The 24323-nt window shown below is 52.2% G+C and overlaps 1 protein-coding gene across 1 annotated transcript in view; it reads right to left on the reverse strand.

Moving 5' to 3' along the window:
- Positions 1–24323, reverse strand: part of HCFC1 (host cell factor C1) — a 272045-nt gene that overhangs the window by 178327 nt on the left and 69395 nt on the right. Inside the window, exon 14 of the mRNA XM_085629740.1 lies at positions 47–189. Coding sequence (XP_085485866.1) covers positions 47–189 — 143 coding nt within the window. The remainder of the gene's footprint in view (positions 1–46; positions 190–24323) is intronic.

Below are 24323 nucleotides of genomic sequence, written 5' to 3' on the forward strand. Positions count from 1 at the left end.
ATACTAATGCATTAACGCAGAGGGCGATGCAGGTTTTCAGACTGACCTGAGTCAAGCCCTGCTGCCCATGAGTCGTAGTGAGCTTGGGCATCGCTGTGATTATTTTCCCTGGGGTCCCAGTGCCTGAAGTCATCACCTTGGTAGTAAAGATAGTGATGGGAGACTTCATTCCGGCAGTGCTCGTTACACCTGGAAGAGGGGAGGAAAAAAAATAAGTCTACATCAAGACGAAGGCAGAAACATTTTCAATGTTTTATTTCATGGGCCAGGTAAGTGTTCAAGAATCGCATTTTTCAACCAGTGCAACATCAAATTGACAAATCTATAGATATCCATGGAAATAGGTTTAAGCTATTTGTTTAACATGCAAACATTTTCCATTTTTATAACTGAAACCCTTCAAATGTTAACATATGTTGCACCAAACATGACAAACCTTTGAGTTTTCTGCAATTTATTCGCAATACTTGTACCACAAACTTCAAACATTATTCCTCATCTATAATATTTTTACTGGCATTAGGTCTGTTTAAATGTGTTCTTCTTTATGTGAAACAGCTTTAAGCCATGAATCCCAGATCGACAGAACGCAGTCTTTAGGTCACTGCAGGTGCAGAAATAACTTAAGACCGCATTCTTCGGTGGCTGGCCTCATGTCCTCAACCTAGAGCACTTTCTATTTAAAGACTGAAGGACATCCGCAAAATGAGACAGCCCAAGCATGAAAAATGTGTGAGAAAGTGCCATCTTTCTTGCATGGTATGCCCCCACTTTTTGCTAAATTGCTGAATGTACTTTGACTGAGTGTGCCCTGGACTCCTGCCAATCAGGTGCCCAGGGCCTATGTTCCTTCCCTAAAAACAAAACAAACCCAAATTGGCAAATCCTGGCCACATGTCAGCCCCTAGTAAATGGTACCCTTATCCAGGGCTTTGTGACCAAGGAAGGCCTTTAAGAGCTGCAGCACACCTTGTGCTACCCTTAGAGGCCCTGTGTGTGTGTACACACACACACACACACACACACACACACACACACACACACACACTTTGCAGGCTGAGTGTTTGGGTGCAAGACCAAAACAAAGTCGACATGGCACACATCCCTGTGTGCCATGCCCATCACCTACACTGCCATGGCATACATCAGTCACCCCTCTAGCTGGGTGCCTTATGCCAATGGTGTGGGCACAGGAGCAGGAGCCCTGTGCCCCTATAGTGCCCAGGTCAATTCCTGAGCCCTGTAAGTGCAGTGCTGCCATTTAAGAGTACATGGTGCTGAGAGCTCGTCAAACACGAGCTCCACAGCACCATAATGGCAACACTAAAGACTGAGAAGTTTGGTATCAAACTTCTCAGCACATTAAACCCACACTGATGCCAGTGTGGGATTTAATGTACCCAGCACCCTAGAGGGCATCTTAGAGGTGCCCCCTGAAACCTAACCTACGAATCCACGTCTGCTCTGAGGCTGCCTAGGCTGCCACCCAGCAGACATGTTGCTGGACCCCTGGGTAGGAGAGCCCCTGCTCTCCTGGTCCTGCAACAATGCACATCCTGGGGCGAGGTGCTAAATCTCCTCCCCCAGGATGGGCAGGGGGAAGCTTCAAAGGCATTCCGCCTCTGTGAGCTTCCCCAGGCCCCTGCAAACCCCCACTCTGGCAGGGAAGCTTTGGCCGGAAACCCCAAATAAGGACAGGGGATGTGCCAGCCTGCCAACCCCACCCCTCAGGTGGAAGAGGCGAGGTGAAGCACATCTCCGGGCTCTCGCCATCTTGAAGATGGGGAGCCCTACCCCATCAGGACTAGGCTACTGCCCCCCTCCCTCAGGAGAGAGGCAGGATAGGGGGTGTACCCATCCCAGGACGGGGACCCATTGGTCCCAGTCCTTCACCTACCTGTAACACCCCTAAATCTAGTATTTAGGGGAACCATGAACCTTCCTTCCCCAGATTCCGAAATTGCAAGAAGAAAAGAAGACCTGCCCTGCAGCTGCTAAGGAGAGGGAGACACCAACTGCTTTGGCCCCAGCCCTACCGGCCTGTCGACCTCGAACCCGCTCCAAACCCGGCATCTCTTGTGGCCAGCAACCTCACAAACCCTGGAGGACCTGGCTACCTTTTGGCTCTAAGCCCCTGGGACTCCCATGAGTAGAGGCTCTACTCAAAACCTACCTTTCACCCCTGGCAGCAGCCCGGAACCGCAATCCCAGCCCACTCTGCACCAGCCAAGCCTGGCCGGTGCCGGAGTGAACTAAACCCAGGAGAACGACCCCAGGGTGACTGTGACCCCGAGTCCGGCACCCAAGGACCCCCCCCTCGACAATCCTGAAGAAGCCTGCAGCCTCAGAACAGTGTGCAACCCTAACCGCGATCAACAGAGGGTAAGATTTTCCGACACCAAAAGGCACCCCTGCACCCGGCGCCCCACGACCCTCTGTGTCCAATCCCGGGGTACCTACCTATCCTCCAACTACCCCACTTACCTCTCGAAGTGGTGGTGGCACCTGAAGAGTACTCGTCCCAGAGCTTGCAGTCTTTTTCCAAACCGGAGATTTCCCATTGAAATTCATTAAGCGCCCGAAGGCTCAAAAGCCCGCTGCACCCAGCCGCCCGAGTGGCCCTGGCAGTGAAAACTCTACACCTACCTACTTCCCCACTTGCCCTGAGTAAGTGACCAGGAGCCCAACTCCCACAGCCGCGTGGCTTGCCAGTCAGCAGCCACCAAACAAGGCCCCCCCTATCCCTCATAGGATAACATTGGGCCTAACTCTCTCTGCACCCGGCCACCCTAGAGCCGCTGAGGGTGAACCAACTGTACCTACTTGACCCTGGGAGACCCCGGAGTCTGTGCCCAGAACCTCAACTCCGCCAGTCGAGTACTTACCATTAAACCGCAAACTCGATTTTCCTCATTTGGTAACATTGACTGGCTTTTTCCTGAAATTTCTTCTAAGTGTGGACTTTTCAAATCTTCAAATCTTCACCAAAAATCAGCCGAGTAACAAAAACGAATTTACTCACCTGCTCCAAGTTGAGCTCCCAGTGCTGGATCTTGGTGCCCAGCACTGACTCTGAAAAATACTTACAACTGTACTTACCCTTAACTCCATTTTCTTCCATAGGAAACCATTGACTGTTTTCATGTGAAATTTCTTCTAAGTGTCGATTTCTGCAATCTTTAAATATTCTTCAAAAATCGTATAACATCTGAAAACGTAATTACTTACCTGTTTTGGATAAAGGTCCCAGTACTGAGTCTAGGCACCCAGTACTGGATTACAAAAGTAACGAGAACATACTGCACCTATAACCTGAATTTTCTTCCATAGGGAATCATTGATTGTTTTCTCTGAAATATTTTCTAAGTGTCAACTTTTAAAATAGATAAATATTAGTTAAAAATCATTACAGTACTTAAGTCGACTTTCATCACTTGATTCTTAGAACTGACCCAGGACTGAATCTAGGATCCAGTCCTGGAATTACAAAAGTAATCTAAAAAGTAATCTGTTGCAATTAACTTGAATTTATCATTGAGCTCAATGTATTGTTGTGTTTAGAAATAGAGTTGCCTACTGCAACTACTTGTAACTGATTACTAAATTCTATTGCATATACAAAAGTATTTATATGAAACATCTCCTGTCGAGAAAGTACATTTTAATTCCAAGTGTTGGTTCTAAAATAAAACAAGCATATATTTGTTATATATAAACCATTGGCCTAGAGTTCAGTTATTGAGTGTGTGGAACCATTTGCTGACTGAGTGTGTACAACAAATGCTTTACACTGTCCTCTGATACTGCCTTACTGCGCGACCAAGCTACCACTTTAGAGAGTAAGGTTATATCTAACTTTAACCTCTGTTAAACCCTTGGGGTCTGTGGACTCTGTACACCCTGTACCTATTAAGGAACAGTATATACAGAGCCACTTTCTCACATTGGTGGATCAGCGGTGGGATACAAACTTCTATTTGTTGGACTACCTGGTTACCATTTGATCACACGACAGAACTCTTAAAAATTGCCTTTAGAATTCTGATTGGTTTTTCCAAAATTACTAAAAGTCTTGCTAGGGCCTTGCTTAAGTCCCATTAGAATTTTAGAAAAATAAAAAGTCACTATAGTCAGGGTAGAGGGTTAGAACTGTCAGGTTAGAATGTCTCAAACAAACCCAGCTGTTCGTGATAATAATAACATGGACCTGGTGGAGGAGCTCGACCTCACACCTTACTTACACTTGTCTTTCAAGGAATTGAGGTCCTTATGCAAACTTAAAAATTTACAAACGGGCCTGCATCCATCCAAACTAGGGCTCCAGGAGCTCTTGGCTGAGTATGCTAAGCACCACCCATCTGAACATGGTGATGGCCAGTCAGATGGGGAAAGGGAAGCAGAAAAGGATGGTTGACAATAACCCCCCCCCTCTCCCCCCCCATGCTATTCCCTAGGGAGGAGAGGGCACCCATACCCTCCAATCCAAGGATTAGCATCTGGGCACCTAGAGACTACACAGGTGGCTCTGGTCCCAGAGACAACACTGGGGGACCCACCAGTGAAGAGGACAGCCTTGTGAGGCTGGCCAAAAGATTAGAGCTAGAGTCCAGGCTCCTGGCTCTAGAAAAAGAAAGGAGAGAGATGGATTTAGCACCCATCAATGGTGGCAGCAATATTAAAAATAAGGATAGGGATTTTCCCTAAATTTGAGGAAGGTGATGATATCACCAAATGGTTCAGCCTTTGAGAGGGCTTGTGATATCAGAAAAGTAGAGAAACCTCTCTGGGGGGCACTCCTGTGGGAGCTGTTCTCTGGTAACTGCAGAGACAGGCTTCTGACCCTTTCTGGGCCAGAGGCAGTATCCTATGACCTCATGAAGAGAGCTCTGATTGAGGGATTTGGATTCACCACTGAGGAGTATAGAATTAGATTCAGGGGGGCTCACAAAACCCAGACCCAGTCCTGAATTGATTTTGTAGATTTCTCAGTGAAGACACTGGATGGTTGGTTAGCTGGACATGGTGTGCAGGATTTTACTTGATTGTATAATTTATTCATGAAGGAACATATTTTGAGTAACTGCACAAATGAAAAGTTGCATCAGCATTTGGTAGACCTAGGTCTAATTTCTCCCCAATAATTGGGAAAGAAGGCAGACCACTGGGTCAAGACTAGGGTGACCAAAGGAAAGTGGTCCCAAAACCTCCCCAGGGGAAAGGTGGTGAGAATCCCCAAGATAAAAAGTCTGAGTCTTCCAAAGGGCCCCAAAAACCTGTTCAGGTGGGTGGGACCCAACTACTCCCTATGTGCCCCAACCATATAGGGGGAAGAACTTTGATCCCTTAAAGGCCTGGTGTAATACCTGCAAGAAACAAGGACACTTAACTGTAGCTTGCCGCCAAAACAAAGCCCCTAAGGCACCAAGTACAGCTACTCCTGGGGCAGCAAGCATACAAATGGGATAAGAGGTGTACCCTGAGCAAATCTGGGAACACACTGAAGCAAGTCTAGTCTCCTTGGGAGAAGTGGAGTTTGCCACTGTAGCTGTGCGGCCCCCCCAACTTAAAGAAATACTTACAGTACCCCTGGGTGAATGGAACTAGGGTAGAAGCTCTGAGGGACACAGGTGCCAGTGTCACTATGGTGAAAGACACACTGGTTTCCCCTGAGCAATACTTGATTGGGAAGTCTTACCCAGTCACCAACGCTGACAGTGTCACCACTAGTCATCCCATGGCCATGGTAACATTAAGCGCGGGGGGGGGGGTGAGGTTTACTGGCCTCTCCAAAGTTGCCAGCTGCCTGTCTGCTTGGAAATGATCTGGAAACCTCAGCCTAGGCTGAGGTTGAACTAAAGGCCCATGCAGCCATGCTGGGCATCCCTGAATTGGTGTGTGTGCAAACCAGAGCACAGAGCAAGAGGAAGGGTGAAAAAGTAGGTCTAGAGCCTGAAATAATGGCCCAGCCAACCAAGAGAAAAGGAAAGAAGACTGGGGAACCAGCTTCTACACAGCAAAACATTCAGGACCCCTCTCCCAAGGGAGAGGATTTGGATACCCCTGAGGGAACTGAGTCAGCGAGACTGTCCCACTCTTGAAAGCCTGAGGCAGCAAGCTGTTTCAGAAGCAAGGGGAGATGTCAGTGGTACTCACAGAGCTTATTGGGAAGAGGGATTACTGTATGCTGAGGCAAGAAACCCCACTCCTGGAGCCACCAGGAGGGTGGTAGTGCCACAGAAGTACAGGGAGTTCCTCCTAACTTTGGCTCATGACATCCCCCTAGATGGACATCTGGGGCAATCCAAAACTTGGGAAGGGCTAGTGAGTCACTTTTACTGGCCCCAGATGCACCAAAAGGTGAAGGAGTTTGTCAGCTCCCGTGTCACCTGTCAAGCCAGTGGCAAGACAGGTGGCCGCCACCCAAAGGCCCCCCTCATCCCACTACCAGTGGTGGGGGTCCCCTTTGAAAGGGTAGGAGTGGACATTGTGGGTCCACTTGAACCACCCATAGCCTCAGGGAACAAATTAATTCTAGTGGTAGTGGATCATGCCACTAGGTACCCTGAAGCAATTCCACTTAGGACTACTACAGCTCCTGCAGTAGCCAAGGCCCTCCTGGGTGTCTTCACCAGGGTGGGTTTTCCTAAGGAGGTGGTTTCAGACAGTTTCCAACTTCATGTCTGCTTACCTAACACACATGTGGAAGGAGTGTGGGGTGCAGTATAAGTTTACTACCCCCTACCACCCACAAACCAATGGCCTTGTTGAGAGATTCAACAAGACATGGAAAGGTATGATCATGGGGCTCCCTGAAAAACCGCCACAGAAGGGAGTAGGTTTCTCACCCATTGAACTTCTGTTTTGTCATCCTGTACGGGGACCACTTTGTCTTGTAAAAGAGGGCTGGGAGAGGCCTCTTCAAGAGCCCAAACAATACATAGTGGACTATGTGCTTGGCCTAAGGTCCAGAATGGCTGAGTACATGGAAAAAGCATCCAAGAACCTTGAGGCCAGACAGGAGCTCCAGAAGCACTGGTATGACCAAAAAGCTGCACTGGTTGAATTTCAACCTGGGCAACAGGTGTGGGTTTTGGAGCCAGTGGCACCAAGGGCTCTCCAAGATAAATGGAGTGGCCCTTACCCTATCCTAGAAAGAAAGAGTGAGGTCACCTATCTAGTTGACCTGGGCACTAGCAGGACACCCACGAGGGTCATCCATGTGAACCGCCTCAAGCTCTACAATGACAGGGCTGACATCACCATGTTGATGGTGACTGATGAGGAGCAGGAAGCAGAGAGTGAACCTCTCCCTGACCACCTCTCCTACAGCCCAAAGGATGGGTCAGTAGATGGTGTGATCTTCTCAGACACCCTCTCTGTCCAGCAGCAAACTGACTGCAAGCAAGTCTTGCAGCAGTATGCTAGCCTCTTCTCCCTGACCACTGGTCTGACAAACTGGTGTACCCATGATGTGGACACTGGTGACAGTGCACCTGTCAAAAACAAAATCTATCGACAGTCAGACCAAGTCAAGGAGAGCATCAAAGCTGAGGTCAGCAAGATGCTGGAGTTAGGGGTCATTGAACCCTCTGAGAGCCCCTGGGCAAGCCCAGTGGTTCTAGTCCCCAAACCTCATCAACAGGGTGAAAAGAGATGAGGTTCTGTATGGACTATAGAGGGCTCAACTCTGTCACTAAGACAGATGCTCACCCTATCCCAAGAGCAGATTAACTGATAGATAAGTTAGGGGCTGCCCAATTCCTCAGTACCTTTGACTTAACTGCAGGGTACTGGCAGATTGGCATGGCCCCAGGAGCAAAAGAAAAGACCGCATTCTCCACCCCTGATGGGCATTACCAGTTTACTGTGTGAGAAAGTCCCATCTTTCTTGCATGGTATGCCCCCACTTTTTGCTAAATTGCTGAATGTACTTTGAGTGTGCCCTGGACTCCAGCCAATCAGTTGCCCAGGGCCTATGTTCCTTCCCTAAAAACAAAACAAACCCAAATTGGCAAACCCTGGCCACATGTCAGCCCCTAGTAAATGGTACCCTAAGTACCCAGGGCTTTGAGACCAAGGAAGGCCTCTAAGGGCTGCAGCACTCATTGTGCCACCCTTAGAGGCCCTGTACTCAACTGCTTTGGCCCCAGCCCTACCGGCCTGTCGACCCTCGAACCTGCACCAACCCGGCATCTCTTGTGGCCAGCAACCTCACAAACCCTGGAGGACCTGGCTACCTTTTGGCTCTAAGCCCCTGGGACTCCCATGAGCAGAGGCTCTACTCAAAACCTACCTCTAACCCCTGGCAGCAGCCCGGAACCGCGAACCCAGCCCACTCTGCACCAGCCAGGCCTGGCCAGTGCCGGAGTGAACAAAGACCCCGAGGACGACCCCATGGCGACTGTGACCCTGAGTCCGGCACCCAAGGACCTCCCTCGACACTCCAGAAGAAGCCTGCAGCCTCAGAACAAGGTGCCCCCCCCCTACCGCGATCAACAGTGTGTAAGATTCCCCCGACACCAAAAGGCAACCCTGCACGCGGCGGCCCGCGGCCCCCTGTGCCCAATCCCGGGGTACTTACCTACCCAAGTTACCTCTTAAAAAATTCACCAAAAATCAGCCGAGTAACGAAAACGAAAATACTCACCTGCTCTTAGGTGAGCTCCCAGTGCTGGATCTTGGTGCCCAGCACCGACTCTGAAAAATACTTACAACTGTACTTACCAGTAACCCAATTTTCTCCCATAGGAAATCATTGACTGTTTTTCTGTGAAATTTCTTCTAAGTGTCAATTTCTGCAATCTTTAAATATTCTTCAAAAATCGTATAACATCTGAAAAGGTAATTACTTACCTGTTTTGGATAAAGGTCCCAGTACTGAGTCTAGGCACCCAGTACTGGATTACAAAAGTAACGAGAAAATACTGCACCTATAACCTGAATTTTCTTCCATAGGGAATCATTGATTGTTTTCTGTGAAATATTTTCTAAGTGTCAACTTTTAAAATAGCTAAATATTGTTTAAAAATCACAGTAATTAAGTTTACTTTCATCACTTGATTCTAAGTACTGACCCAGGACTGAATCTAGGATCCAGTCCTGGAATTCCAAAAGTAATCCTAAAAGTAATCTGTTGCAAATAACTTGAAAGTTCCATTGAGCTCAATGCATTGTTGTGTTTAAAATAGTGTTGCCTATTGCAACCACTTGTAACTGTTTACTAAAGTCAATTGCATATTGCAAAAGTATTTATATAAAGCATCTCATACTGAGAAAGTATATCTTAAATGTTGGTTCTAAAATAAAACAAGCATATATTTTTTATATATAAACCATTGGCCTAGAGTTCAGTTATCGAGTGTGTGAGACCATTTGCTGACTGAGTGTGTACAACAAATGCTTTACACTGTCCTCTGATACTGCCGTACTGCTCGACCAAGCTGCCACTTTAGAGAGTAAGGTTATATCTAACTTTAGCCTCTGCCAAACCTCTGGGGACTGTGGACTCTGTACATCCTGTACCTATTTGGGAACAGTATATACAGAGCCACTTTCTCACACTCAAAGGGGTGGTTGAGGATGGTACTCTGAACCTCAGGTTTGAACCCTGAAATGCGTTGCCAGGCATGCCTATGCAGAAGGACACTGGTATTTATTGCCCTGGAGGCGGTGTCAGCTGCATCGAGGGCACAACGGATGGAGGTATTTGTGATGGTCTTACCCTCTTGAATTAATTTGTTGTCCCTATGTTTATATTGGTCAAGGAGGTTTTGTATTATTGACTCCAGCTCATCATAATGTGCCCTGTCATATCTGGCTAGGATTGCTTGGGTGTTAGCAATGCGCCACATGTTGGCCGCTTGGGACGCCGTCCGTTTGCCAGAGGCGTCTAGGAGTTTAGACTCGTTATCTGGCGGTGGAGCCTCCCCGTATGCCTGGGAATTGGCACGTTTCTTTGCATTGGAGACTACCAGGGAGTCCAATGGTGCAGGGCCTCTAATGTAGGTTGGATCTGTTGGTTGATGAACCTGGCCCTAATTGGGTATTTAAAGACATCTGGTGCGTGCTTAATAACCCCTTTAAGCATGGGCAGGATTGAGGTGGACCTCTGTGCAGTGTCAAATGTGTCTAAGAGGAAATCCTCCTCCACGGGGTCTGTGTGGAGATCAACCCCGTCGTAGTGGGCAGCCCTATGGAGTAGCTGGTTAAAGTCCATAGTGTCCTCTGGGGGAGAGGGTCTGGAAGGGTAAAGATCGTCCTGGCGGATGTTCGGGACGTCTGGGATGTTGTAGTCGTCCCATGGGTCTGGGGAGCCCGTAGGAGTAGGGTCTCCTGTTGGTCGGTTGTCCGGTCCGTCCCGTAGATGTCGTCATCATCCTCCTCCTCATCTGGAGATGGTGTGGGAGAATGATTGGGTGGAGGAGGAGGTGGAGGAGGAGAAGGAATCCTCAAAGGGGAGGTGGCAAAGTCTCCTTTTTAGGTCGAGGACGTCCGGTCTGCCGAAAGGCAGAACCGGAAGTCGGAGATTTAATGACTTGGAGAAGAGGGGCTTGAACCCGCCCCTCTTCTCCCCTGTTCTCCATTGGCTGGCCTCTTGAATGCTGGCCAGCCATTGGAGAAGAGGTCAGTCATTCAGATTAGGCCCCGTCCTTTTCGGATCGGGGGGCGTGTTTTTTGCAAGAAGTCTCAAGGAGGAGACAACAGCAAAACACGCCCCCGAATCCGAAAAGGACGCTGCGTTTCTCCGAGGCATTTCTGCTCTGCCTCGGAGAAAGGCTGTGGTGTCTTCCGGTGCCCTCGGCTTGTTCCTCTTTCTATCCTTCGTGCCACGCATCTGCTCCCAAGTCTAACACCTCAGACCACCCCCACCCAAGGGACACTGAAGGTGTCACGTGGCTGGTCCACCACTCAGGGGTCTTAATCACCCCCACCCTCGGGTCCCTTCGAGACACCAAAGGTGCGCTCTTAGTCAGCACAATACTCCTCCACGGTCAGCTTTTACCCCCTTACGGACTAGGATACCACGAGACTCACCCTCTACCATCTCCGATGCCCTTGCAGGTGTTCATGAGGAGTCAAGCAGATAGCCCACCGTGGGTCTCTAGGCGCTAACAACAACTGCCGTCTGACTAGAGAAGCGTAGAACACATTGCCTCGAATATTCCTGCGCAACGCCACGTCCTCGGCACTGCACGCCATACACTATAGCAGTTTCCATGTAGGTCTGCCTTCAAGTGCTCACAGGTGAGCCCTGAGGCCTCATGGGGGGCAAATGAAACTGGTGGCGGACATCACCCTGGCCCCCACCACAGGTGGACAACGACCTTCTCTTAGGCGACACCCCTTGCAGTTTCCGAAATAGCTCCGTGAATCGAATAAAGTCACTCGTAAAACGAAGCACTTTCAGTGCGTAAATGCTTGCGTGAGATCGTATGAATCTCCACCCAAAGGACTCTGCTACAGAACGAAATAATAACGTTCCAATATGGCACATAATTTTAGAGTGATGTAGATTATTGTAAATAGTTTTAATAATTTGCACCTTTGATTCTGGCTCGCGTGTGTAAGGAGACGACATCTCTTCATAAATAGGTATGCACTGGACTGTTTCTGTATATTTACACACGTGTCTTCGTTACACAAATTTACACTTTAGTTACCAAAATGTAAATACTAAATGTATTTGCAGTTGTATTATTTAAAATCTACTTCTGTGTACCTGTCTGCTGTTCCCCCAATCCACACATTCGCCCAGCAGGCATTCACTCCTCTCGCCAGTCTGTCTTTCCATCCGTCCATCCATCCATTCAATTTAAATATCAAATTGTAATATACGGGGAATGCAGAGATAAGAACATTCTGAAAAGGCCCCGCCCCTCGCCCACTCTAGAGTTTTCCTTGTGGCATTTAATGTCGTTGCTGCAGATATATCAAAATGGCGGCGGGCAGACCCTGGTTGCCAAAGTGCCGTTGGGTGATGGTCGACGGTGGTGAATGGTGGGAGGGGTAGTGTAGGAGAAATGCTACCTTCTCTCATCCGGCCCCTCCCCCAAGTTTCACGCATACTATGTTCATTCAATGCACACATGATTCAAGTTACAAAATGGACGCTGGGTCTGAGGGTGACACCAAATGGTGATTTCACTGTAGACTTGCATTCTAAATGGACCTCACAGGCACCCGTTGATGGACAATGGGTTAAAAAAAAAAACGTCGCCACTGTCTTCCATACATAACGCATGATTATCAATTTAAATGGTTTATATTTGCGGCAGAAGCACCCATGGCTTCAAATAAGGCAACATTTACCTAATATTATGGGACGTGGCGGGTATTAGTCTGAGCAGCTCAATGCAGTGTTCACATTTCGATGCAGGTAATAAAGAAGAATGTGATGAGTAAACGATGCTAATTATATAATGACAGCATTCGAGTGAATTATTATATAAACTTTCAACACAGAGTGCATTTTTTGTCTCGAAAGACCCTGAGTAAGGTCAAAGACATTTGTGTGACATCTATACCTTAATGGTAGTTTATTGTGATGCGCATGAGCAGCCATTTCACGGGTAGAGAGCGCTTTTCAGAAATCGAAATAAAATGAAACCCCTTGCACACCAGAGTGCCCCACAGCCACCATTCCACGGGATGTGACGCCACAAGTCTCCCTTAACCCCAAGGTCAGGTCAGAGAGGCTTGGCCGCGCGCCATGGAGTGCCAACGCGCTACGGGCTGGGATTATGGCCCCGAACATTTGTTTCTGTTCAGGAAAGAGATGGGCGGCAGGGCCCCCCTACGTTGTCCATCACGTAAAAGACACATTTGGACATTTATAAGCGCTTGACGTATTATTTCGCCCGAACCCCAGACACTTGTGTATCATCAACGTTACACCATTTCACTCCTATCAGTCGAAATATTCTGAACAAGCATTTACAATGCAATGGTCTCGGCATTGGTAAAGTTAGAGCTATTGGCATTGCTCATGACATTATTTTTGTTTATGTTTTTGTTTTTAAAACATTTAAAGAAACGGCATTGTCATGAGCAATGCCAATAGCTCTAACTTTAACAATGCCGAGACAGTTGCATTGTAAATGCTTGTTGGTGGTGGAGCTGGTGCAGGCTTGCCCAGTTGTCTTTTTCTGGTGCTAAGCATCAAATGCCCAGTCATAGATCCTTTCAAGGGTTTTTTGGTAAGGATCGGGTCAAACAGTTAATCGATAGGGGGCAGATCCTTGGGTGCCGATGGTGTCGGAGCCGTTTGTTTTATTAGGCGTCAATTTGGCACAGGTTCTTTTTTTGGAACCAGAAATGTCTTTTGTCTTCCTCGGTTCCGAGGTGGGTTTCAGCTTCGAGGCTTGGGAGTCGAGGCTCCTTGGTTTCTTGCTCAGCTCCGAGGATGTTATCGGTGCCGAGGAGCCGGTGCCAGTCTTCGGCGCCGAGTGCTTTGGTGTGGAGCTCGGCACAGACAAGGAAAGGGCAGTTTTCTTTTTCGGCACCGAGGGTAGGCTAGCTCGAGCCTGAGCCGCCTGGAGGCTTGGTGAGCTTCATAACCGGGCCCGAAAGCGAGGAATGAGAAGCAGTCTCTCTGTGCATACCTAGGCCCGAAGGCGTGACCGAAGCCTTTTTCAATGGTGCAGAGGGGTGTTTGTGGTCAGGGTCGACATCTGTACTCACGCCTCTCTGTGCCGGAGTGATGTCCTCGACGTCGGAGTCGTCAGCTTCGGAGACGTTGACGAGGCCTTCTTCGGTGAGCTGTTGTTCCGGAACATCGACGCCTTCTTCGAAGATGTCGTCGGGGATCGAAGTCGACGAGTGAGCCATTGTTCTCCTTGCTAGTCGGTCCCGGATCGTCTTCTTCGATCGGAAGGAGGCGCAAGCTGGACAGTCCCTTGCCTCGTGTTCTGGAGAGAGGCAGAGGTTGCACACCTCATGTAGATCGGTGTGGGGAAACTTTGACCCACATCGAGGACACTTTTTAAATGGCGTCCTTTCCATCAGCCAGGACAGGAGCCCAGGTAGGCCCGAAGGCCTTCGTCGACGACCGGAATCGAAGAATTCGATTGTTGAGTCGCGTCGAGTGTGGAGAACGCGCTCGAGCCAATACCATCGAAGGGGTAATGATTGCACGCCGAACAGGAAAGCTGGAACGGTTCCGAACTGGAGCGCGAACAACACATCCGAGCCTGATGGCGGAAAAAAACAATCCAAGGATGGAGCCGAAGCCCATGCGCAGTGTGATCCAAAGGAGGAGTCACATACCTCGTGACTTCCAAAGACTTTCCGAGAGAAAAACAACTGCAAACATCCGGGCCCAACACCAGATGGCGATCTATGCACAGTGTGTAATCTGCAGCTCATATGCCTCGAACAGTGAGTTATCGGCTTTTGGGTAAGTACTCGACCGGCAGAGTTATGGTTCTGGGCATAGACTCGGGGGTCTCCCAGGATCAGGTAAGTACAGTTGTTACACCCTCAGCGGCACATGGGCAGCCGGGTGCAGTGTGAGTTAGGCCCAATGTTATCCTATGGGAGGCAGGGGGCCCTTGGTTGGTGGCTGCTGACTAGCAGGCCACGCGGCTGTGGGAGCTGGGCTCCTGGTCACTTGCTCAGGGCAAATGGGGAAGTAGGTAGGAGTAGAAGCTGCACTGCCAGGGCCACTCGGGCGGCTGGGTGCAGGGTGCTTTTGAGCCTTCGGGCACTCAATGGATTGCAATGGAAAAGCTCAAGGACCAACAAAGGCTGCAAGCTCGGGGACGAAGATTCTTCAGGTGTGACCACTACTTCAAGAGGTAAGTTGGGTAGTTGGAGGATAGGTAGGTACCCAGGAGTCGGTCATACGGGGCCGGGTGCAGGGGTGCTTTTTGGTGTCGGGAAAGCTTACCCTCTGTTGATCGCAGTGGGGGTGGGTCCCTGGTTCTGAGGCTGCATGCGTCGTCAGGAGCGTCGTGGTGGGTCCTTGGGTGCCGGATTCAGGGTCACAGTCGCCAGGTGGACGTCCTCTGGGTCTTGGTCCACTCCAGTACAGGCCAGGCTTGGTGGGTGCAGGGTTCGCGGTTCCGGGCTGATGCCAGGGGTTAGATACTTGCGTTGAGCAGAGCCACTGCTTGTGGGAGTCCCAGGTGCTCAGAGTCACAAAGTAGCCAGGTCTTCCGGGTTTGTGAGGTTGCTGGCCACAAGAGGTGCCGGGATTGAGCAGGAGCAGATTCCAGGGTTAACAGGCCGGTAGGGCTGGGGCCAAAGCAGTTGGTGTCTTTCTCTTAGCAGCTGCACGGCAGGTCTTCTTTCTTCTTGCTCTTCTTTGCTGTTTTGGAATCTGGAATCCAAGGAAGGAAGTTTCAGGGTGCCCCTAAATTTAGGGGCGTTACAGGTAGGTAAACGGCAGGGACCACAGGGTCCCTGCATTGGGGTGGGTACACCCCCTATCCTGCCACTTTCCTGTGGGAGGGGGGCAGTGGCCTAGTCCTGATTGGGCAGGGCTCCTCCTCTTCAAGATGGTGAGAGCCTGGGGACGTGCATCACCTTGCCTCCCCCACCTGAGGGGTCGGGTTGACATAGGCTGGCCCACCCAGTCCTTCCTTGGGGTTTCCGGCCAGTCTTCCCGCCAGAGTGGGGGTTGAGAACCGGTAGGGGCCAGTTGCAAGTGGCCTGGAGAAGCTCACAAAGGCGGCATGCCACATTACTACCCCCCCCCCCCCTACCTGAACAGCAGACTGAGCTTCTACACCCCCACCCGCCAGCTCCACTCCGCCAGCCTCGCCGCTGTCCCCCGCATCCAACGAGCAACCTCCGGTGGCAGGTCCTTCTCCTTTCTTGCCGCCAAGACCTGGAACACCCTCCCTACCCACCTGCGGCAGACCCAGGACCTGCTCACCTTCAGAAGACTCCTCAAGACCTGGCTCTTCGAGCAGTAGCAGCACCCCCTCCCCTCAGCGCCTTGAGACCCTCACGGGTAAGTAGTGCGATTTACAAGTGATTGATTGATGCTTCCCCTTGCCCATCCTGGGGGAGGAGACCTAGCACCACGCCCAGGATGTGCATTGTTGCAGGCCCAGGAGAGCAGATGGCTCTCTACCCAGGGGTCCAGCAACATGTCTGCTGTGTGGTAGCCTAGGCAGCCGACCAGATGTGGATTGTAGGTTAGGTTCAGGGGGCATCTCTAAGATGCCCTCTGTCGTGCATTGTACATTAAATCCTGCACTGGCATCAGTGCGGGTTTAATGTGCTGAGGAGTTTGATACCGAACTCCTCAGTCTTCAGTGAAGCCATCATGGTGCTGTGGAGTTCGTGTTGACTATCTCCCAAAACCCTGCCAATCCCTTCCTAGACCAGATGAAGTTCCGGCGAAGGTATATTGACATCCTACTAATCTGGGAAGACACAAGAAACGCTAGAGGACTTCATGACCTGGATCAATACAAGAGATGAGTGCCTTAAGTTCACTTATTCTTCAAACAACAAGAAAATAGACTTCCTGGATGTCACTATTTTCTCTGAGAACAACACTCTAAAAACAAAAACTTTTTACAAACCAACAGCTAAAAACAGCATTCTGTCATATAACAGTTATCATCCTATACCGCTGAGGGAAAACTTACCCTACAGTCAATTTTTACGATTGAAACGAAACTGTAGCAAATTAACAGATTATAAAACCCAAGCAGCAACTCTGGAACACAAATTAGAACTCAGAGACTACCCCTTGAAGATCATCAAAAAATGCCAAAAGAGGGCAAGGAATCAGCCTAGAGAGAGCCTACTTAAATCAGTTCAACGAGAAGATCCAGTTGATTTACTGACATGTGTAACCACTTATTGCACATTCACAAATACTGTGAAGAAAATAATCAACAAAAATTGGAGAATTTTAACATCTAACAACCTAGACTGGCCCAAACCACGTTTTGCCAACAGACGAACGCAGAATATCAAAGATATTCTTGTACATACAAGACCTATAACCACCAAACAGGAAGTAACCGTAACTACTCTCTGGAATTGCAAACCAGTAGTAGGACACTATCCATGCAGATCATGTTCAGTCTGTAAACTCACAAAAACAACGAAGACACTCCAACTTCTACCCAATCTCACTTGGACATTACGTCACCATTGTGAGAAAGTGCCATCTTTCTTGCATGGTATGCCCCCACTTTTTGCTAAATTGCTGAATGTACTTCGATTGAGTGTACCCTGGGTTCCTGCCAATCAGGTGCCCAGGGCCTATGTTCCTTCCTTAAACCACACAAACTCCAAATTGGCAAACCCTAGCCACATGTCAGCCCCTAGTAAATGGTACCCTAGGTACCCAGGGCCTTGTGACCAGGGAAGGCCTCTAAGGGCTGCAGCACTCCTTGTGCCACCCTCAGAGGCCCTGTACCCTTACACACACACACTGCCCTTGCAGGCTGAGTGTCTGGGTGCAGGACAAAACAAAGAGTCGACATGGCACACATCACTGTGTACCATGCCCATCACCTACACTGCCAAGGCATATGTCAGCCACCCCTCTAGCTGGGTGCATTACGCCTATGGTGTGGGCACAGGAGCAGGAGCCCTGTGCCCCTACAGTACCCGGGTCCATTCCTGGGCACTGTAAGTGCAGTGCTGTCACTTAAGAATACATGGTGCTGAGAGCTTGTCAAACACGAGCTCCACAGCACCATATTGGCAACACTGGAGCCTGGGAAGTTTGGTATCAAAGAACAAGTTACTAACCTTCGGTAACGATGTATCTGTAAGAAACATTAGTTAGTTAGATTCCTCACCTTAGAATATCCCCAGGCGTCAGACTGGATCCGGAAGATTTTTCGTCAGCAATACCCCTTGCGCGTCGCTAGGCGTCGTCTGCGGCTCCGCGTCCGTCGTCGTGCGCCGGGATGACGTCGGAGTACTTAGACGCCGCCCTCGCGCGCTGACGTCAGTTCTTGTACATAGCCTTCCGCGCCAGGAACGCAGAGCCATGCAAAGACCGACACTGGTGCCAAAAATAAAATCTAGGGGCCTGAAAGGACAGCCTTAACCCTAGATGTCAGTTCGCAGAACGGGGAGGATGGGTGGGTCGGTGAGGAATCTAACTAACTAATGTTTCTTACAGATACATCGTTACCGAAGGTTAGTAACTTGTTCATCTGAAAGAAACACGTTAGTTAGATTCCTCACCTTAGAATAGATACCCAAGCAATACCATCCCCGGTGGTGGGTCTGCGAACCAAGATCACACCAGAAAGTCCTGGAGGACAGAACGGCCAAAGAAGCCATCCCTCCGGACTTGGCTGTCAAGGCAATAATGCCTGGCAAACGTGTGTAGCGAAGCCCACGTCGCCGCCTGACAGATGTCCTGCAAAGGGACTCCCCGTCCCAAGGCAGTAGTAGCCGCCGTGGCCCGAGTATAATGGGCGCGCAGCCCAACAGGAGGGTCCTTTTTAGCCAAGGAATAGCAGATTTTTATACACAAAACGACCCACCGAGAGATGGTTCGTTTGTGCACAGCTTTCCCCTTCTTAGCGCCCACGTACCCAACAAAAAGCTGGTCGTCCACCCGGAACTGTTTTGTGCGGTCGAGATAAAAGGAGAGCGCACGTTTTGGGTCCAGACGGTGGAGCCTCTCTTCCTCTTTGGAAGGATGCGGAGGCGGAAAGAAGGTGGGCAAGGTGACAGACTGCCCAAGGTGAAATGGAGTCACCACTTTAGGAAGAAAGGAGGGACGAGGCCGAAGGACAACCTTGTCCGGATGAACAGATAGAAAAGGAGGCTTTGAAGATAAAGCCTGGAGCTCACTCACCCGTCTAGCCGAGGTGATGGCTACCAGAAAAGCAGTCTTTAGAGTTAGAAGACGAAGAGGGCAATTGTGAAGAGGCTCGAAGGGAGCGCACATCAGGAATGTCAAAACCAGATTCAAGTCCCACTGAGGCATTACAAAAGGGACAGGAGGGAACGTGTGTGTAATGCCTTTGAGAAAGCGTGACACTACAGGGGACTTGAAAAGAGAAGGCTGATCAGGAAGCCGCAAGAAGGCGGAGAGGGCAGCAAGATAACCTTTCAGGGTGCCCAGGGCAGAGCCCTGCCGGGCCAGAGAAAGAAGGAAGAGGAGAACCTCAGAAAGAGGGGCGGAAAGGGGATCCACAGCCTTTGCTGTGCACCATGCCACAAATTTGTTCCACCGGCAGGCGTATACCGACTTTGTGGAGGGACGCCTGGCTGCCAGAATGATATCACAGACTTCAGGAGGCAAGTCAAATGGCATCAACTGCCGCCGCTCAATCTCCACGCATGGAGGTGGAGGCTGGACAGGTTCGGGTGGAGGACCGTCCCCTGCTGCTGCGACAGAAGATCCTCCCGAAGGGGCAGACGTATCGGGGGATCGGTCAACAGACTGAGTAGCTCGGGATACCAGTATCTTCGTGCCCAATCCGGAGCCACCAAGATAACTTGGGCCCGGTCGCGCCTGATCTTCTTCAGCACTCTGGGCAGAAGTGGTATAGGCGGAAAGGCGTACAACAGACCGCAACTCCACTCGTGACGAAAAGCGTCGCCGAGCGAGTGCCGCCTTGGAAATTCCAACGCGCAGAACTGCTGACATTGCGCGTTCTCTTCGGTGGCGAATAGATCTAACCAAGGCTCTCCCCACTGCTGAAAGAGGCCTTGCACCACTTCGGAGTTCAGACGTTATTCGTGATCCATCATGCACCGGCGGCTGAGTTCGTCTGCTCTGGCGTTCAGAGAGCCCGCCAGATGTTGAACCACCAGGGTGACGCCCTGGTGTTCCAGCCATGTCCAGAGGCGCAGAGCCTCCTGACAAAGGGTCCACGACCCCACCCCGCCCTGTTTGTTGCAGTACCACATGGCGGTGGTGTTGTCCGTGAACACCTGCACGACACTTCCCCTGACAGAGGGAAGGAAGGCTTTCAGTGCAAGCCGGATCGCTCTCAACTCCAACAGGTTGATGTGGAGACGAGACTCCGCCGGAGACCAGAGGCCTCTGATCTCCGCCTCTCCCATATGGCCACCCCATCCCAGGAGGGACGCATCCGTCACTACGACATGCTCCGGTTGGGGAAGGGAGAGGCTCTTGCCCTTGACCCACTCGCGGTCCGTGAGCCACCACTGCAACTGCTGTGCAGTACCCTCCGAGATCAAGACATGGTCGGACAGGTTGCCGTGATGCTGGGCCCACTGAAACTTCAGGTCCCACTGCAGAGCCCGCATGCGCCGCCTGGCGTGATGCACTAGTAGGATGCAGGAGGCCATCAGCCCCAGAAGCCGCAACACTAGCCTGACCGAAACCCGGGATAGAGGCCGAAAGATGGGAATCAGGGCCTGTATATCCCGGACCCGCTGTTCCGGAGGATGGACCCGGAACTGCGCCGAATCGAGAACCGCTCCGATGAAGAGGAGCTTCTGAGAGGGACTCAAGTGTGACTTCGGCACGTTGATGGAAAACCCCAGCAAATGCAGGAGATCCGCCGTAGTCTGGAGGTGGGAGACGACTGCCTGGGGCGAGCCCGCCTTCAACAACCAGTCGTCGAGATAGGGGAAGACTGGGACCCCTGATCTGCGCAGATGAGCTGCGACCACCGCCATCACTTTCGTGAACACCCGAGGGGCACTGGTGAGGCCGAAGGGGAGCACGGTAAACTGAAAGTGCTCTTGGCCCACCGTGAACCGCAGGTAACGCCGGTGGGCCGGCAGGACGGGGATATGGAAATATGCGTCCTGCAAGTCCAACGCTACCATCCAGTCTCCAGGGTCTAGGGCAGCTAAAACCTGAGCCAACGTTAGCATCTTGAACCTTTCCTTTCGGAGGAAGGCATTGACGTTCCGGAGGTCCAAGATAGGGCGCAGGCCCCCCTTGCCCTTCTTGGGAACCAGAAAGTAGTGGGAATAACAACCACGACCTACTTCTGGACCCGGAACGCGCTCGACGGCCCCCTTGGCCAAGAGAGCCGAAACTTCCTCGCGGAGAAGATCCAAATGATCCCCCGAGATACGGTGGTGCTGTGGTGGCATGGCTGGAGGGGTCGTCTCGAAGGGGAGGGAGTAGCCCCTTCGGACGATTTGCAGCACCCACCTGTCCGATGTTATGGACCGCCAGTGGAGCAGGTGATGGCGAACTCTGCCGCCCACTGGCGTGGTATGGGCCTGAAAGCTCGGACTAGGAAGGCTTTGAGGCGGATGCTGCCGGGGTGGATGTGGGCTGACCACGTCGTCCTCCATTTCCGCCACGGCGGAAGCCACGTCCGCGACCGCGCGCAGGTTGGTTCTGCGGCTGGTGGCTTTGCGGACGTGAGGAGGCGCCCCTTCCTTGGCCACGAAAGGGGCGAAAAGCGGAGGTGTGCGCCCGCGGAGCCGAGAGGCCCAAGGACTTGGCCGTAGCCCGGGAGTCCTTAAAACGGTTCAGCGCACTGTCCGCCTTCTCACCAAACAGGCGAGTGCCATCAAAGGGCATGTCCATGAGGGTGTTCTGGACATCCCCGGAAAATGACGTGGACCGCATCCAGGCGTGGCGGCGGAGCGCCACCGTGGTGGAAATCGCCCGACCTAGCGAGTCCGTGGTGTCAAGCCCACATCTTATGGCGTGCCGTGCTGCATCCCTCCCATCGGCCAAAGCCTGGGTAAGACGCGTCCGGACCTCCTCCGGACACAGGGGCAGCACGTCCTCCACCGTATCCCACAGGGAATGGGAATAACGGTCCAAGAGACAGGCGGTATTTAAGGACCGCAGGCCCAAACTAAGGGACGAGAACAGTTTCTTGCCAAACTGCTCGAGTCTCTTGGAATCCCGGTCCGGCGGAGCGGTCGGGAAGGAGGACTGGGAAGTAGAGGCCTGGATAACCAGACTCTCGGGGGTGGGGTGTTGGGACAGGAAACTGGGGTCGCCCGGAGCAGGGCGGTGGCGCCTGGCAACGTTCCTATCCACAGGAGGAACTGTGGAGGGCTTGGACCAGGTGCCCTGCAGAACGTCAGTGAGGGCCTCGTTGAACGGCAGCAGAGGCTCAGTGGAGCTTGCTGAGGTTTGAAGCACCTCAGTGAGGATGTTGGTCCTCACAGCCACGGCAGGCAACTCGAGCCCAAGGGCCTCAGCCGCCTTGCGCAGCACCACAGAAAATGCTGCACCCTCCTCCGAAGCCACGGTCGGAGGAGAAGTGAATCCAGCGTCTGGCGAGGTGTCCAGCCCGCTGGCCTCCCCCAGTTCATCTGCCCAGTCCTGAGAAAGCTGTGACTGAACAGCCAGAGGGTCCTCGAACCCCTCCCAGTCGCCCCCTTCTTCCGATTCCTGATAAACAGGAGGAATGATCGGAACCGGACTGTAGAGATGGTAGGTCTCAAGCGGCGTCGGATGCGGCGTCGGCGGACGCCGTGCCGGCGTCGGGTCCGGATGAGGGCTAAACCGGGGCGTCGGCGTCACAGGCGTCGGCGTCGGTGGCGCCGGTGACGGCGTCGGTGGTTCAGGCGTCGGCGCCGGTGGAGGAGTGACAAGGTCAACCGGCGTCGACTGGGGCCCAGGCAAGGGCCCCGCGGGGACCTGCGGCGTCGAGACCGGAGTCGTCGACGGCGCCGGGGCCGGAGCCGCCGGCACGCGAGGTCGCCCAGTCGAGTCCGCGGGGCCCGAAGGCGCGCCAGCGGGCGTCGACGGCGGGGCCAGGCTCCTCATGGCCGAGAGGAAGGCACTGATCTCCGCCGGCGCCGCGTCAGCCCCAGGGACCGGAAGGTATGGGGGCGGACGCGGCACCTGCGGCTCCGCCGGAGCCGCGGGGGTGGAACCACTTGGACCCTCGGCCGAGTCGCGCGACCGGCGAGGGGAGTCCGAAGAGCGATGTCGCCGCTTCGACTTCTTAGAGTGTTTAGACTTACCCGACGACTTTGAGCCCGACGAGCGATGGTGGCGTCGGCTAAGGCTCCGCGAGCGATCCTTGGACCTCCTCCTGGACCGGGATCGCGCACGACGCGGAGCCGAGTGGCGAAGCTCCAGAAGCTTGCGGGACCGCTCCCGCCTAGCCTTCGAAGTCAGGGCCTGACAGTCGTTGCACGACTCCGCGTCGTGGTCGAGGCCTAAGCAGTAGAGGCACCGGCGGTGGTGATCGGTCACCGACATCAGTCGATGACAATCTTCACAAGCCTTGAACCCAGGCATCCTACCGGCACCAGATGTCGACAGACAAGGATCAAAAATGATCAAAAAGATTTAGTCAAAAAAGACTAAAAGGGTAGCTCTCCCGGATCTGCGCTTACTGGCGCGGAAAAAAGAAGAACTGACGTCAGCGCGCGAGGGCGGCGTCTAAGTACTCCGACGACGTCATCCCGGCGCACGACGCCGACGACGGACGCGGAGCCGCAGACGACGCCTAGCGACGCGCAAGGGGTATTGCTGACGAAAAATCTTCCGGATCCAGTCTGACGCCTGGGGATATTCTAAGGTGAGGAATCTAACTAACGTGTTTCTTTCAGATCTTCTCAGCACATTGAACCCACACTGATGCCAGTGTAGGATTTAATGTACTAAGCACCCCAGAGGGCATCTTAGAAGATGCCCCCTTACAGCTAACTTGCAATCCACGTCTGCTCTGAGGCTGCCCAGGCTGCCACACAGCAGACACGTTGCTGGACCCCTGGGTGGGAGAGCCCCTGCTCTCCCGGGCCTGCAACAATGCACATCCTGGGTGAGGTGAGAAATCTCCTCCCCCAGGATGAGCAAAGGGAAGCTTCAAAGGCATGCCGCCAGTTGGAGTTTCCCCAGGCCACTGCAACCCCCCACTCTGGCGGGAAGCTTGGCCGGAAACCCCATACAAGGACAGGGGATGTGCCAGCCTGCCCACCCCACCCCTCAGGTGGGGGAGGCGAGGTGAAGCACATCTCCGGGCTCTCGCCATCTTGAAGATGGGAGGCCCTACCCTATCAGGATTAGGCTACTGCCCCCCTCCCACAGGAGAGAGGCAGGATAGGGGGTGTACCCACCCCAGGACAAGGACCCATTGGTCCCTGGCCTTCACCTACCTGTAACGCCCCTAAATCTAGTATTTAGGGGCCCCCTGAACCTTCCTTCCTCAGATTCCAGATAGAAAAACGATAAGAAGAACAAAGACCTGCCCTGCAGCTGCTAAAAAGAGAAGAAGACACCAACTGCTTTGGCCCCAGCCCTACCGGCCTGTCGACTCTCGAACCTGCACCAGCGCGGCATCCCACGTGGCCAGCAACCTCACCAACCCCGGAGGACCTGGCTACCCTTTAGCTCTAAGCCCCTGGGACTCCCACGAGTAGAGGCTCTACTCAAGAAACCTACTTGCTATCCCTGGCACCAGCCCGGGACCGCGGACCCAACA

Source organism: Triturus cristatus, chromosome 10, assembly GCF_964204655.1.
Source record: "Triturus cristatus chromosome 10, aTriCri1.1, whole genome shotgun sequence".
Taxonomy (NCBI): Eukaryota; Metazoa; Chordata; class Amphibia; order Caudata; family Salamandridae; genus Triturus; species Triturus cristatus.